General features: G+C 47.4%; 1 protein-coding gene across 1 annotated transcript; it reads left to right on the top strand.

The window, feature by feature from the left end:
- Positions 1–7,090: 7,090 nt before the first annotated feature.
- LOC135919979 (isoinhibitor K-like) lies at positions 7,091–9,777 on the top strand. Its single transcript, XM_065454008.1, has 2 exons — positions 7,091–7,387; positions 8,976–9,777. The coding sequence occupies exons 1-2, from the start codon at positions 7,333–7,335 to the stop codon at positions 9,161–9,163; spliced, it is 243 nt and encodes an 80-aa protein (XP_065310080.1). The 5' UTR covers positions 7,091–7,332; the 3' UTR covers positions 9,164–9,777.
- Positions 9,778–15,321: the final 5,544 nt, after the last annotated feature.

Raw genomic sequence — 15,321 nt, 5'->3', positions numbered from 1 at the left:
GATAAACAAATGCGGGAAATAAAATAACACCAACACGTGCTAGTCGAGACTGCCGATTTGGTATTATGTCAAATAAGCAAAGTTTACGCTATCACACAAAGCGTAACGTGTATTAGTAAACGTGAATCATCGGCCACATAAATACGCCCCAGAACCCATAAGGGCCTGCCGCGTAAGACCACAAAAAGCACAAAGAGCACAAAGAGTTAATCAAAAAATCAGCAGCAATTAAGCGTTGCACATTATGTAGTAGTTTACCACATGTATGTTCAAATTTTACAAAAGCTTTCAAAACTGCGCAGGATAACATGCATAATATCAAATAACACAACTACCACTCTAAGATTCGATTACATGCGCCATTACGTGATACTACATTTTGTTCGATGTCGCGCTCAAGTGGTACATGCAGAGCAAACATTGCGTTTTTCTGCACAGCGAATCATTTAGTGCACGGCCGGTCAGCCAGGCCTGTACAAATAGCAAAGAGGCTCGTAAAAGCAAATTACGCTCAAGTACTGGGGACACGTTATGTACACTAGCGAAAGAGAATCGCGTGCCCGTATCGAGTAGACAACGGCAGTACGACTCACGAGATATCCCAGCCGCCAGCACGAGCAAGACAACCAAGGCCGCCGAGCGCAGCATCGCGGGTACTTCGGGCACTTCTTAACAGCAGGATACTTGATGTGCCACCTCGTGCCAGACGGCGAAACGCGCGGGCTCAGGCTGAGAAGACCCTGTCCAAAGCCGTTTGCCCAAGCCTCTCCCCAGAGTTTAGAAACACGAACTACGTTCATTCGACAGCGGAGCCAGTGCCACCCGACGGGGTCTGATCCGTAACCACCAATGTTCGCGTGCTGCGATGCATTAGAGGCGCGCACGGCGAGAGTCAACTCAGTTACAATGAGAGTCGGCCGTGCAACCTACTCAAATTTCGACGTGTCCGTTGTGAGGTAGAAAGAGGTAATTCTTCTTCTTTTTTTTTCTTTTCTTTTGCGGGGTCATTTTTCGAAACCTCCGGCAGTGAAGCGTACGCTTACGGGGAGATGGATGGAAGCGCTTGGCCGCCGAATGTTAGCGACGTACGTCCGTCTCCTTTTCTGAGTGCGAGTTGCGCAGCAAATTACCACGCTGTCTAGTTTATTGCCATTTGTAAATAGCACGCTGTTGTGCAAACGAGCAGCATTCATAGCACTGAGATCCGAGGTGCAGACGCCGTTCAAAACAGGATGACATGCTTTAAAAAGGTAACGTGGATTTTTCTCTTTTTTTCTTTCGCTCCTCTTGATTCCTCGCTTACTCATTTGTTTCTTTGTTCCTTTGTTTTTTGTTTTGTTTTCACTGTTCCGATTGCTTTTAACATATAAAGGTTAGAAATCTGCTGTTCAAGGGTACGGAAACATCTGTTTTGGCTAACGAAAAACAGCTTTTGCATCATTTGCTAGTCGAACTGAACTTTGATTTTACAACGAGCGATGAAACCAGGAAAAGGCGAATCGCGCTCTCAAGCCGCTATGAATATTACGCATAGGTAAGTTCGTGTGTTCGGCGCTGTTCAATCCAAGCGCGAATATTTGTGGTCGAACTTGGACAGCGCAACTGTGGCCACCACTACGACGTTGCTACCATGGTAGTGCGAGCAGCAGCTAGAGTTTCGTTATACGAGATTCATCATTGCTCCAGCACGTATAATGAAGCTTTATTCTCGATGTTGAAATCAGTTTACCCATGGCGTAAAGCTTAAAAGCTGTATGCAAACTATTTGTACGCGACCAGCCGATAGTGCCAATACAGTATATAATTCTTTCACGTCCTGTTAGAGGCAGACTGTAATGCATGACGTCAGGGAGGTGTGGCGACGCCGCAGTCACATTCCGTCCGTGCAGAAAAAAATACATTGACTATCTCTACTGGGCTGACGTAAACATCCTCTGAAGAAAAGGTTCATAGATGTGACCAAGTTTTCAAAAGTTACCTGGTCTGAGCGGCCGATAGAAAATTAGAGGACTGTGAACTGTTGTGGTCAGTTCTTTTGGCCTGCACATTACCGATTCTACGTACCCTGAGCGGCAATTTAGTATTCCGGCCTTAAGTGCCGCTCAGAACGGCGCCAAGAAATGACTACCGATAAACATTAGGTAGACGCAAAGATGGGAAATCCGGCCGAAAGATCTGCTTAATAAAGAAAAGAAGAAACAGCTCTGAAACATGACTTTGAAATACAAATTGAGTGATCGCGTACACTATAATCGGTGGTGTACTATGCCTACTCGTTTACAACCATACAGCTTGGATATTGAGTATTGCATGCCACATCATTCAAAAGGCCTCTTCTGAAGCATTGGCTACCAAAAAGCCGTTGATACACACCCATGAGGCGGGTCGAAATTAACGAGATTTTTTGCCTCTCTAAGTTGACTCTTCTTTTCTCTCTTTTTTTTTTTAAACACGAAGACTGCGGCTCACGACGAAAGCAGCTCACGCGTCATTCTTGGCGGTGATTAATGCAGTTCCCGTTGCGTCGGCCGGCGCCCGTTTACCTTCGTACACCTACGAACCATAAGCCCGAATTTAGCGGACTTTCACAAACATTAATCAACGACAGCTGCGGTGGATTCTCGGTATCTGTGCTCCCTCATTTCTGTGCGTAGAAACGTCGGGCGAAAATAAGAAGCAACAAAATCAACGCCTGAATTCATAAGCAGGCTTTACAAACCTGCTAGCCGAGACCTGCAAGCAACACTTCCGCGAACCTAATGATTGAGCGACATATTATAAACGAAAGAGCTGCACAGTTTGTTCGCTGAAAGCGGGTTTGTGTGGTTTTAGCGTTGCCTGTGTCACACGGCGAGGCAAGGCTGAACAGCGTGCGCTTCCCTTTTTCTTTTTTGTGATTGCTTTCGAGCGAATGCAAGGGAAATTCATGAGTTTCTTTCGCGACGAGACGTCGAGGCTATTCACCCGTGCTCCTGTGTATAGTAAACCATCTGCAAAAGCGCTTGACAAATAATTTGCGTTATAAACACCTCGTGTAACACAGAAGTGTTACATGTTATAAACGGAGACTAGACTTCCAAGTTTCAAGATTTGTTTTGGTATCATACAAATGTAATAAAAAATAACGACATTGCCGACAGCAAAGTATCATTTCTTTCACGTAGAGCTGCGATAAGCATCGCTGATCATCGATAAGCATCTCTGATAGCTTTTATAGAGGCTATCAAAACAAGGGTTCACAGGAAGACGAAAGTTTAAAGTGATCAAAAGTCAAAAGAGAATCTTCAGTCGAGCCTGGTCGAGCCAATGTTTCGGCAAGGGGAATTGTCTTGGTCAGGATTTTGTATGGCTTGGCTCCTATCAGTGGATTTCTTGTTCAGCCACTTTAGAGAAGCAGAATGTCTCGCTTACGAGAAGTTTTTTCATTGCTGCGAATGGTCACTGCGACAGATCATGTTAATGTGCTAGCTTGCAGAGGTTACATGCCTTATGTATTTATCAGTACTGTAAGCCTAACATGAGCGTTCACGTTAATGCAAGCGAAGTGCTATAACATTTCAGAGATGCTAAGGAACGAAGTATACATCATATAAAAATTTAGACAGGGGGTTTAGAAAGGGGGAAAATTTAGAAATTTAGAAAGAATGGTGACCTAACACTTAGAAAAAATATAACATAGGCATAAACATACATCAGTGAAAGTGTTAAGCCAGCACGGAAATTATGGGAAGTACACGGATTTGCCTAAACTTCGTCCTTCTCACTTTAACCGTCTCTTCTACTTGGTAAATTCGTGATTTTCAATAAAGTACTCTGTAATAACTAATTAAATAAACATGATTAAAATCATTCGCCGGCAGGATTCGAACACAGGACCTCTAGCACAGAAGCCCGACATCGAAACCATTATGCCACTCACGCATTTTTTAAAATTTTTTCCAGGCATTCGGCAACTACATAAATACAAATTGCTGCCATCAGCTGGCAACACTCCCTTTCCCAGCGCTGCGCTTTGAGCTTACGATTCAGATGACAAAACTTTAATTTTGACAACAGCATCCATCAATAACAACAGTGCATCGTCATAACCTAATTTCTGAGACACTTCACGTAGTTTGGTCACATTTTCGGTAAAGTAAGAGTTTACTAGTCTGGAGTCTTCAAAAGAATTTCTTACAGCGATTCGGTTCCACCAGATGCTGTGAAGGCCAAGGAAAAAGCACGTCATCAGGTACACTGCCCTTACCTGTAGCTAAGTAACGAATACCCGGTGGTGTTAACGGTAATTCCTTTTTATAGTTATTTGCATAATATTCCGTAAAAAGATTCCACTCCAACAGTCTAGAAACACGTGTTCTATAGATTCTGGTTTCTTGCAATATAAACAGTTAGTATACCATGGTAAATAATCGATTTTTTCATCTAGCCATGTATGTACAGGCAAGGTATTAGTATGTAATTTAAAAAACAATGCTTTCAGTCCCCCTGGTACCAACATTCGTCTCACAGGTTTTAGCGCATCTTTCCTCTGGCCTTCGCGGTACAATAATTGATACAATGGTTCTGGGAAAACAAGGTCTATTAAATCCGAGCTTATCCGCTTAGATGTCACAGTAGCCAAATATTCCATGTGTAATACGATTATTTATTATCAGGTGAGACTGACGTAGAAGATTGGCTCTCTACCTACGAGCGCGTCAGTGATCACAAGTGGGATCACCCGACGAAGCTACGTAGCGTCATCTTCTATCTCGCTGACGTTGCGAACCTCTGGTTCCACAATCATGGACGGGAACTGCAAACCTGGTCCGCTTTCAAAACAGCATTCACGTAAGTCTTCACTCGCCCAGCCTTGCGAAAACTCCGCGCTGAACAGCGCCTACGCCAGCACGCCCAACAGCCTGGCGAGACTTACACCAGTTACATAAAGGATGACGTGCATATTTGTCCCCACGTCGATTCCACCATGACTGAAGAGGACAAGGTGAAACACAGATCGATAACCCGGTGGTGAGGGGAGCGTCAGAAGACCCGTTACTACGGCCAGACATGGCCGCTGAATCCACCCTTGCAGAGCTCGACACTTGCATTCGAATGCGTCCGTGTCCAGATGCAGAGTGCCTTCCTCGGACGTACGCATCGAGAAGCCCGGTAGAACGCCCTTATGAATTTATTACGGGGAAGCCAGCATATTGAAATGCTTGGCGCGTTTGAATTTGGACATCTCGACAGGCTTAGCCGCTATTAGTAGCGATTGTGCGTCTTCGCAGAGTATTCTACGGACCCTGAAGGGAAAAGCCTCAAAATAAGTAACCTTTTGCACTCAGTGGTGTGAGTTGCCTTTTTTACAGCTCAGCTGGTAGCGCTAATTCACAGAGTGGAATGGCTGCGGTTTTTCTTAGCCCTACGCATGATTTTATCGAGGCTTACGAGCGTTACATATCTACGGAAGTCAGTGTTTTATTAATGAAACTTCAAGCTATCCACGACGCTGTGCAGGATGCTACCTCTAGGCTACCTACACTCAGACACTTCAATATTTCCACTGACTCTTTAGCGGTCATAAAAAAAGTCAAGAATGTTCGCAAGGCGATATCTGTGAGACGATACACACCTTGAATTGCAATATAGAAACCTTTGTCACGTTACACAAGATTCAAGGTGATGCTTCGAACCTTCCAAACATTGCTGCTGACCAGGAGGCACACATACCTCCTACTTCAAGGTCTTCCGCCAATCTCCCCTGTCCCCTCAATTCCTCACCTCCTCTCCTCGACCATAAAAATTCCGTCCGGCGGCACACACACGCTCTTCACCCACAATATGTCTGTCGCCCCCCCCCCCCCCCCCCCGTCACCCGTGACCCAAGTAGGCTAACAGCGTGTTCACTTGGACTGGTTTGTACATCTTGTAAACAACATCTTTAAACAGCGCGACACAGGACACATCAAGATAACCACAGGACAGCGCGCTGTGGTTCTTTTGCTGTGTCCGGTGTCCTGCTCCTAAAAGCTCTTGTTTACACCTGACTATAACGGAGGAAGTTGGGCTTAGGAGGCTTCGTGCCAGGATGGTCCTTACATGAGCCACCACGTCTGTATGGAACTGGCCGCATTCTTCCACTGGGTGCAATGTGTCCATACTGTCCCCGTCCATTGACTGAAACAGGCGCATACCCCTTAGCATGAACCTTCTTCCGGCTTGTGAGCTGAACGTTACCGTCTTCTACTGCAAGCTGGCCCACAATGCAATGCCAGCTATGATCGCTTCGTATACCACAACAGATACCACGGAACACTGCTGAATTCCTACACAACGCAGGTATTACACCACGCATATAGTGCACACCATACATTAGGCCTTATGGCAAGTCTTGATCACAATAAAAGAAAGAAAGAAACATTACTGCGCTTGATTTTCCTCTAACAATGATTGCCCACAATTGCACATGGCGGAGGAGTACGATTCACCATTGGCGGCTATGCGTCAAGCAACTAGAAAAACAAATCTCAAGAAGTCTAAATTTAGCGAGACGCAAAAGTATGAACCCGGTATTTCCCCTCGTCGCTGGACATGTATGGCTCGCGCTTCCGCGAAGCGTGACGGGGGCTGACGAGGAAGAATGATGCGGGGGGCGTGCCAGAACGAGGCGGAATATCGCCCGCCAGCAAGAAAATATTTGCCTTGAAGAGAGTGTTTACAAAGGCGAAAGCGCGAGCTGAACCATTGCGTGCGCCGCTGACACGCTCGGGCGCTCCGAATGTTGGCTTGAGCTCAACTACGAGCGCCGAGCTCGAAACGGTACGTGCCAGAATAGTGACAGCTCCGCGCTTGCAATTCCTTCAAACTACAAAGGTGGCGACAATGCTGAACAGATTGCCAACTCGTAATTTTGCCAAGACGACGGGCGATATGGGTGCATCCCGCTTCTTTTTTTTTCTGAACGTACTTTTCTTGCTTTTAAACATCACGTATTTCTTTCTCTGCGTCCTATACGAGATCCACCAGGTGCGCTAGAAAACACGCCCAGCTACCCATTCTAACGCTGTACAAGTATCGGGCCCGCGTATACGTAACCGCAATGAGCAGGCAATCTCTTTCCTTTTGCGGACACATTTCCTACCCCGTGCGTAACACCGCGCAGAGCCGCCAGACCGCGGCAAGGGACGCCTGCGCGCCCTCCGGCACGTGCGCCGCGGCGTCCTGAGGAAACCGGAACCCCGAGCGGCATTTCTCGGCAGGATGGAGGTCGCCAAATATATTTAAACGGCGCCGCCCAGCCTGGAGTGAATCTCTTCAAGGACGACCGCGCGGAAATCTCACGTGTCAACGATGCTTCGAGTGTCTGCTTTGGCGGCCTTGCTTCTTCTGGCCATATCCTTCCAGGGTGAGCTGTGCTTTTGAAATCGATTGCGGTTACAGTACACAGAGTGCCTTGGCTATGTGCTGGTTATGCTTACATCCTGCGTCGAGTTATTTATTGATGACGTAATTTCCGTTTCAGTTGTTTTAAGTATACTCTCTTTTTTTTCGTTTTCTTTACGCTCCCTGGTGCCTTCGTACGAAGATGAGTCGAGTATGCGATTTCTTTGTGTCTTGTCTTTCTTTTTTTTTCTCTTTCTCTTAGTATAGAATGTCACGCAAACGGTTAATTTTCTGGTGCCTTGTTATCCTGAGCAAAAACATCCTGTCAAGTGGTGGCTAAATATTCCAAGCTATATTATGCATTCTTTACCTGTACTATTACTGCTAGCGGATTGTGCGGCCAACATGAAGACGTCGGTATAGTCGACACAACAGGTAGATGATATAGGGCTTAAAAATTATACAGAACAATCAATCCGGATCGTCTCTCTATGGGAATAATTATTATTTAATAGTATTTATCTCTTGATTTCTTTAACAAAGAAGTCGCAGCGAGGCGTGAAGGTATCTGAACGAAAGTGTGCAGGCTCTTCTGATGTAAAAATCCAGATAAAAAACTCAATGCCCTCCCACGGTGTGAAGTCGGAGGACCAGCGAAGCTGTGTATGTGGGCTCCTTAATGAAGAACTGCACCACCAGCGTGGGTCCGCCCGGCATTGCACTATTATCAGGAATCTTTTTTTTTTCTACACGCGAACACGATAGTGGGGAAAGTGCCCTTAACAACTTCGTTGTAATAGAAGTTACCATCTAAAACGCAGTGCATATATTTATCAGTTTGATTAATTTGTAGGACGGTTGCTCTTAGAATGCTGTGTCGTGTAGTTCTCGTTTCTAAGCAGAGCAGCGTATGAACATCTGCTGTAGATGCTGGAACAGAGCACACTTTGGACAGCTGACTAGGGACAACAATTTGAGATACAGATTGTTCTATCGCTAGCGTCATCTACTGCAAGTACTCCTACAAGTGCTTTCAGCTATTGACAATTGCTCAAACAGTTTAGTGAGCCAGAAACGTCAAAGTCGTTGCGTATAATCTGCTCTGAGGCGCGAGGAAGTCTAGATCACTTCAGTACTTTGATATGTAGGGCATGAAGTTTTTCCTTCAGAAAGTGGTATTTTTCTTCCCTTAAACACTGCACAAATGAATAGCCAAGCACCGTTACATTTAGATGTTGCCATGAAACGGGCTCTGAGATGTTTGCGACTAGCCTTAGGAATACCTGGCTTTAAATAGCCTGCCAAGTTTTCAGACATGTTTTCAAAGGAATATGAGCACTCGAAGTAGTCAATAATGGCTGAACTAGGTATGTCTACAGCTGGAGCCAAAGTTTCGATAAGGGCACCTCTATGCGTGATGGGGTATGACTATCACGAAAACGTTTTCTTCTTACGCTGACAAAACCCTAGTCCCCTTGTCGAAACGTTCGCTCCAGCCGTTGACATTCCGTGTTCCGACAACAGTTGATCCCTCCCGTCTTGCCGTCACGCAACAAAACAACAACAAAATGTCATGGTAACCAAGTCTTTCTTTTCCGCCCTTTTTCCAGACGCCAGTGCACAGGGCAAACCAAACCTGTGCTACCTTCCCCCTCGTACGGGTCTCTGCCTCGCCTACTTCCCATCGTTCTACTACGACAGCTCTTCCGGAACATGCCGTTCGTTCGTCTACGGTGGATGCCAGGGAAACGAAAACCGATTCGTCTCGTACGAGGAATGCATCCGCGCCTGCGGTTGAAACTATATGTTTGAAGAGCCCCAGGAACCACTCCCGCCATCATACTCTAAATGTCATCTGCCCTTTGTCACGCGGAAGAAACCATTTCACGTGTAAATGACTCTTCTGTGCAGTAAGGCTGCCTTGCGACATTTTCGCATGGGCGTCAATCGACCCGCTCCTTCTGTGGTTCAAAGCCTGAGCTTTTCTTGATAATGCGATGGATTTGGTCAAAGTACGTTACAGTTTCAGAAGACGCATTCATCGAGCGCAATACGACAAACAGATTGAGTAGAAGTTCGCTGTCACCTAAGTAATAGATTACATATGTCGGCAAGAACCCGGTGAAGTGCAAGGCTGCGTATTTCAATCATTCAGTCAATCAATTAATCAATCAATTTTATTTACCAGAAAGAAAAGGAACTGGAGGGACACCTGGGCAAAAAGCTGTCGCAGCAGCTTGACGGAGGCCCAGGGTCCCTTACATGGCAGTGGCACTCACATTATATATACACAGAAGGCTTTACACACAACAAACATTACACATCGCGCGTATGCATAAAAAAGGACATTTTTCACTTGAATGCAATGTACTAAAGTGTCGCTATAAAGAAATAAAGTAATCATGCAAATCATCCGAGTGTAATGCCCCCGACTTCACATCACAAACAGATATTTCTACTTTTGTGACAATGAAAGAAGACTGAACGGAGCTCAGCTGAATAGTGTCGTGGGATTCTAGACTAATATAGTCTGAATACACTGCAAGTATATTCGATACGAAAGGACTGGCATCTGGAATCCTTCCTGGGTCACTCTAAAGAATGCCTCATCACTTACTGTTTTTAAGAACTGTCTTCTTCAGCCGCCATTCTGTTATTGCAATCGATACTCCAGGCACATTTTTGTTGCCGCCGTCGCCGTGATGTTCCGCATAAAGTCCAATGGCGATAAGACCGTCGTCGCGCGCCGTATGCTGTATTTGCGAGTGAAAGCACTCGAGGGGAGCCGACGGTCACGGCTCAATCTGGCGCGCGCGAGGGAGAAAGGCGGAGAGCAAACGCGCCGTCATCCGTCGCGTGAAAGGCCGTGGGGGGATGACCGGGAGGTAGGGGGCGGCGTTAGGGCACATTCACACCGGCGACTTGAGGAGGTCGCGCGACCATTTGCGACTCGCAATCAAAAAGCGACCGAAGGCTACTGATGTTCACACCGGCAAGCCCGGCTGAGTGCGACCCGCAAGTCGCAATCCCGGAGATTATCGTTCTCAGCGAGAACTCTCGGAATCTACGCGGAATTTGAATGCGACACTGGGGGAGGCCGGATGTAGACACACGAAAGATCACTTCCGGTGCGCCACTGATTGGTTTATCAGTTTTGCGACCACGGTCGCGCGACTGAAAAATCGCGCAGAGAGCGACTCGCCCAAAATGGTCGCTTTTCGAGAAAGGCGACCGTTTGCGACCATTTGCGACTGGTCGCAAAGCGACCAACTTGGTCGCGCGACCTCCTCAAGCCGCCGGTGTGAATGTGCCCTAACTGACGATCGCGGCCCAATCTCGCGCGCGAAACGGAGGAAAGTGGGGAAGCAGCGCCGGAGGGAGGGGAGGGGGGGGGGCAGCATCAACTCCACCAGCAACTGTGCACTTTGCGCGGCGGCGCGCGGTCACGCGCGGCGTATCTTGAAAGCAATCTGCAGACAGTTCGTACGTGCGTGCTGTATTCTCCCCGCTGTTTGCGTTCAAGCCATAGACCACATGAAGGTCATTGCGCTCGCTGCTGCTGCCGTGCTTGCTCACACCAGCGTTTTGACAGGGAGTGTCTGCGGTCATCGAGTGCGATGTGTTCATGTTTCCCTGTGCGCGCTGACACCACGCTTGTTAATTCAATTAGTCAGCGAACTTTTCCAAGTTTATACGGCCGATAAAGCTACTATCTTTACTTCGTATAACTGTCGACTACTTTGCTGTCGAAAAGAATGCTTTGCCTTTCAGGTGAAACTGCGACTTCTTTCTTATGAAAAAAAAAATCCATATAGATGCCGGAACTTTATTTTCTTTTAACACAGTGATTGATCTCCTTTCTAACGAGTTCTAGGGAACAAACGCCACTAGTTCTTGTTAAGGTTAAAAGGAACAACTAGAGCTAGGACAGCCCTGTAATGTGTTGTGCGGACAAACGGTGGATTTTGACAGCAACACAAATGGATAGACGAGAAGGTAAGGGAAACTCTGTCGACACCATCGGGGTTAATTAAACGAGTATAAAGTAGATCCAGTTGACGCAGAGAAGGTTTAGTAATATACCATATCTGGAACACATGTTTATCCGTCAGTGAAATCATATATGATGGGGATATCTCCTGAGATGGTACTGCACATCCAAGAAGAGCCTAAGCCTTCATATGTGCCCAGCAAGCCCGACTTCCAACTATTACTCTAACGTTGAGGCTTGCCCGTAGTTAGCTCACAAGGACAAAGCTTCTGGACTAACGCCTACAGTTAAAAAATAATTCTAATAAGCGCAGTAGATGTGAATGTTTCAGTACTCTGCAAACGTGAAAAGTGGAACACAGCAACTTCTGCACCGCTAAGAGGGTTATGTACAACGACAAATCAGGTAAAGCAATCATAATAAACACTTTCTGCGCACGTACGGCATCGCAAAGCGCTCACACAGGGGGTTTACGTGAACTCGACGAAAACCGGTCGACTTGACATTAGGGATTGTGATTTCGCTCTAATGACTACTCTAATGAACGAGGTAGGTTTCCGAATAGTAAATTACTCTGCTAGCTGGTGCGACATTTGTGCGAAGGGGAACGCTAAAGTCTTACGGAAGGAAAGATTTGTTTACTCAACCTGACCCACATACAACGCACACGTGAACGCGGTCGCATCGGGCCCTCGCTTTACAGCCAACGGTGATGAACAGAACGTGGTTTCACAGCTCGCCTTTGGATGGAGGCTGCCGCAACCCTCTCGACCAGCTGTAAACGCTATAGCGTCGAGATGTACGAGTTCGACCTCTGACTCAACCCGCCCTTGTGTTCATAGTAAAAGGATCAAAATAATAATATCAAAACTACCAACAATTATCGAAGCTTCGAATGGAGGCAGGGTCGAGAGTGGAGAGTGAGTATTGAAACTAAGCAACCAGAGAGCTCGTCTGCGCTGTTGCGTTTATGGTCACAGTGGAAACTGACGCGAATATATAATCTCACAAATCGAGGAGCCACACTGCTCAAGCCGACCAGAATGATTTAGCTCCTTCACAATTGTACAGATATGTCAAGTTAGTCACTTCGTTACAACCCTTAGTGCATTTTTCACTAGTGAGCAGTCTTTATCCTTCGGCATGTCCAAAATATATGTCTAGTACACAACAGATATCACGAGCCACCACTGCAGCAATGGCGCGAAATGTTCGAAAGGGTGATATTATTGAATTATGGACGGACGGAAAAAACTTTAATGGAAAAAGGACCTGCGAGGTTGCCAGCCCGGGCTCAGGCCACCCGGGCATTGTGTGCGGTGAGGCATAGCCTTTCCACCACTGCCCGGGCCCGCTGGATAGCCCATAATTGGTCGTGTAGTTCTGAGCTAGTCAGAGCGCTTAGCCATCGCTCCTCGAGAAGGTCCGGTTCTATCTTGTCCTCTACGTATACTGAACCGATCTGTGTGCACTTCCACAAGATGTGTGCCATGTCTGCGTGTTCGTGTTTGCAGAGCTTGCAGCTTGCGTCTGGATATTGTGTTGAATTTATTCTGTTTAAGTGTACTGGGTTTCGGAACGTTCTGGTTTGCAATCTTCTCCAATCTGTTTCTTGAGACCTGTCGAGTTGTTTGTGGGGTTGTGGGTATGCTTCTCTTTGTTTCGTGTAGTGTGTCAGTATGTCGTGGTACGTGACCAGTCTGTCCCTGTCGTCTTTTATCGCTTCTTCGTCGTCCTCGCCTCCTCCGTCTTCTCCATCGCCTCCGCCGCAGTCCTTTCCTCTTCCCCAAGGGTTGCGAGGTGTTGGGCCGTCACTGTCCGTGCCGCGGTGGGTTAGTGTTCGCGCGACTCGGTGGGCCTTCTCGTTGAGGTTGGGAGGGGCATTCATGGTAACTTCTCCCATATGTGCCGGGATCCATTTGAGGTATTTGGGTGTAATTGTGCCGTTCTTAAAGTCTTCTGCTCTGTGGTTCAGGATTTTCGCCGCCTCGGTGGAGACCCAGCCCTTTGTGAAATTCCTAATAGCCGTCTTCGAGTCGCTGATTATTGTTCTGTATTGTTGCCGACCGCTGATTATAGCCAATGCGATTGCCGTTTCTTCCGCTGCCTCCGACGATCTAGTCCTTACGGAGCCCGCAGTCACGGTCTTTCCTTTCGTGCATACGACCGCCATTGCGAAGAGGGAATTACCTTTGTCAGCGCCGACACCACCATTGTCGTCCCTGTTTCGGGGGTACCGCACGGCGTCTACGAAGAGCACCACCTCCCGCGCGCCGTGATTTTTGAGAATCGTTTTCGTGCGGCATTTTCTTCTCTCGACATTGTGCACGGGGTGCATGTTCTTCGGGATATTTTCCGTGTTAATTGCGGCTCGGACGTCTGGGTGAATCTGCATCTTGGGGCAGTTCATTCCGTGGTAGTTTATGCCGATCTTTTCCATGATTTCTCTGCCCGCCTTGGTTCCGGAGAGTCTTTCAAGTTGCGCTATTCTCTGTGCTTCTGCGATCTCCTCCAGCGTGTTATGCACCCCGAGTTGTAGTAACCTTTCGTTTCTTGTGTATTGGGGGAGACCCAGTGCTGTTCTGTACGCTTTTCTAATGAGCGCGTCGATCCTGTCTTTCTCGGCCTTGTTCCAGTGGACGAATGCCGCCACGTACGCGACGTGGCTGATCGCGAAGGCCTGAACGAGCCGTACGACGTTTCTTTCCTTAATGCCCCTCCTGTTGTTGGAGACTCTCTGTATTAGCCGAATGGCCGCCATGACTTTCTTTTCCAGGCGTGTTATAGTTTCCGTGTTTGTTCCCCTGGCTTCGATCCAGAGACCCAGGACTCTAATCTTTTGGACCATGGGTATCTCCGTGCCTTTCCTCGTGGTTAATCTGATTCCCCTTTTGTGTAGTTCCGCTACGTCTCTGGACGGCTTGCCGGACCTCCTGGGGCGGTAGAGCAGTAGTTCCGATTTTTCCGGTGAGCATTCAAGTCCGGTGCCCTCTAGATGATTTTCGATTGCCTCCACCGCCCCTTGAAGTCTGTTCTCCATATCACCCTCGCTTGCGTCTTTCATGGTCGAAATCGTAATGTCGCCTGCATAAACGGTGTGATTAATGCCTTCTATTTGGTCCAGTTTTTCCGATAGTCCGATCATGACGAGGTTGAAGAGCATCGGTGACACGACGGACCCTTGCGGCGTGCCAGCGCTGCCCATGTCCACCTGGATACTCTCCTCCTCGTCCAGTCTGATTCTGGCTGTTCTTCCCGTAAGGAAATCTCGGATAAAATTATACGTTCGTTCGCCCAGGCCGAGTTGCACGATTCTGTCGAGTATGGCCGTGTGCTTGACCCTGTCGAAGGCCTTCTTTAGATCAAGCCCAAGTATTGCTCTCAAGCCCCGCCCCGTGGTATCTATGACTTGCTCCTTTAGTTGTATCATTGCGTCTTGTGTAGAGAGCCCTCTTCTGAAGCCAATCGTGTTGCTGTGGTACAGGTCGTTTGACTCCAGGTAGCCGTTAACTCTACTCAGGCAAGCATGCTCCATCACTTTACCAACGCAGGAAGTGAGAGAGATCGGCCGCATGTTCTGTATTTCTAAGGGTTTACCCGGCTTCGGGATGAGGATCACGTCGGACCTCTTCCATTCGTCGGGTATCCCGCCGTTCCGCCAGCACTCGTTGATGAATTATTGAGGCGACAGCCTTAAGTGACTCCTCGTTGCAATGGCTCATACCCACTTAAAGCGGCATCTAGTCAAGTGGTACAAACATTTCATCATTAGCAGTGGCTCGTACTCCCATAAGCAAACAAAAATGCAATGGCTAGATTCAATGAAATCACCCATACAACACACAGAACAGCATACGTTCCAATAAAGAAGAAGCTCACAACAAGCATCCGAACCATCAATAAAGTATCGCATATCCCCCTCAGAAGTAGGCTACGACCGAGGTGCTCGCCAAGCGAGATACGAG

This window comes from Dermacentor albipictus, chromosome 4 (assembly GCF_038994185.2).
Source record: "Dermacentor albipictus isolate Rhodes 1998 colony chromosome 4, USDA_Dalb.pri_finalv2, whole genome shotgun sequence".
Classification (NCBI taxonomy): Eukaryota; Metazoa; Arthropoda; class Arachnida; order Ixodida; family Ixodidae; genus Dermacentor; species Dermacentor albipictus.
The sequence above is the reverse complement of the archived record's forward strand: the minus strand, read 5'-3'. Positions and strand labels throughout refer to the sequence as shown.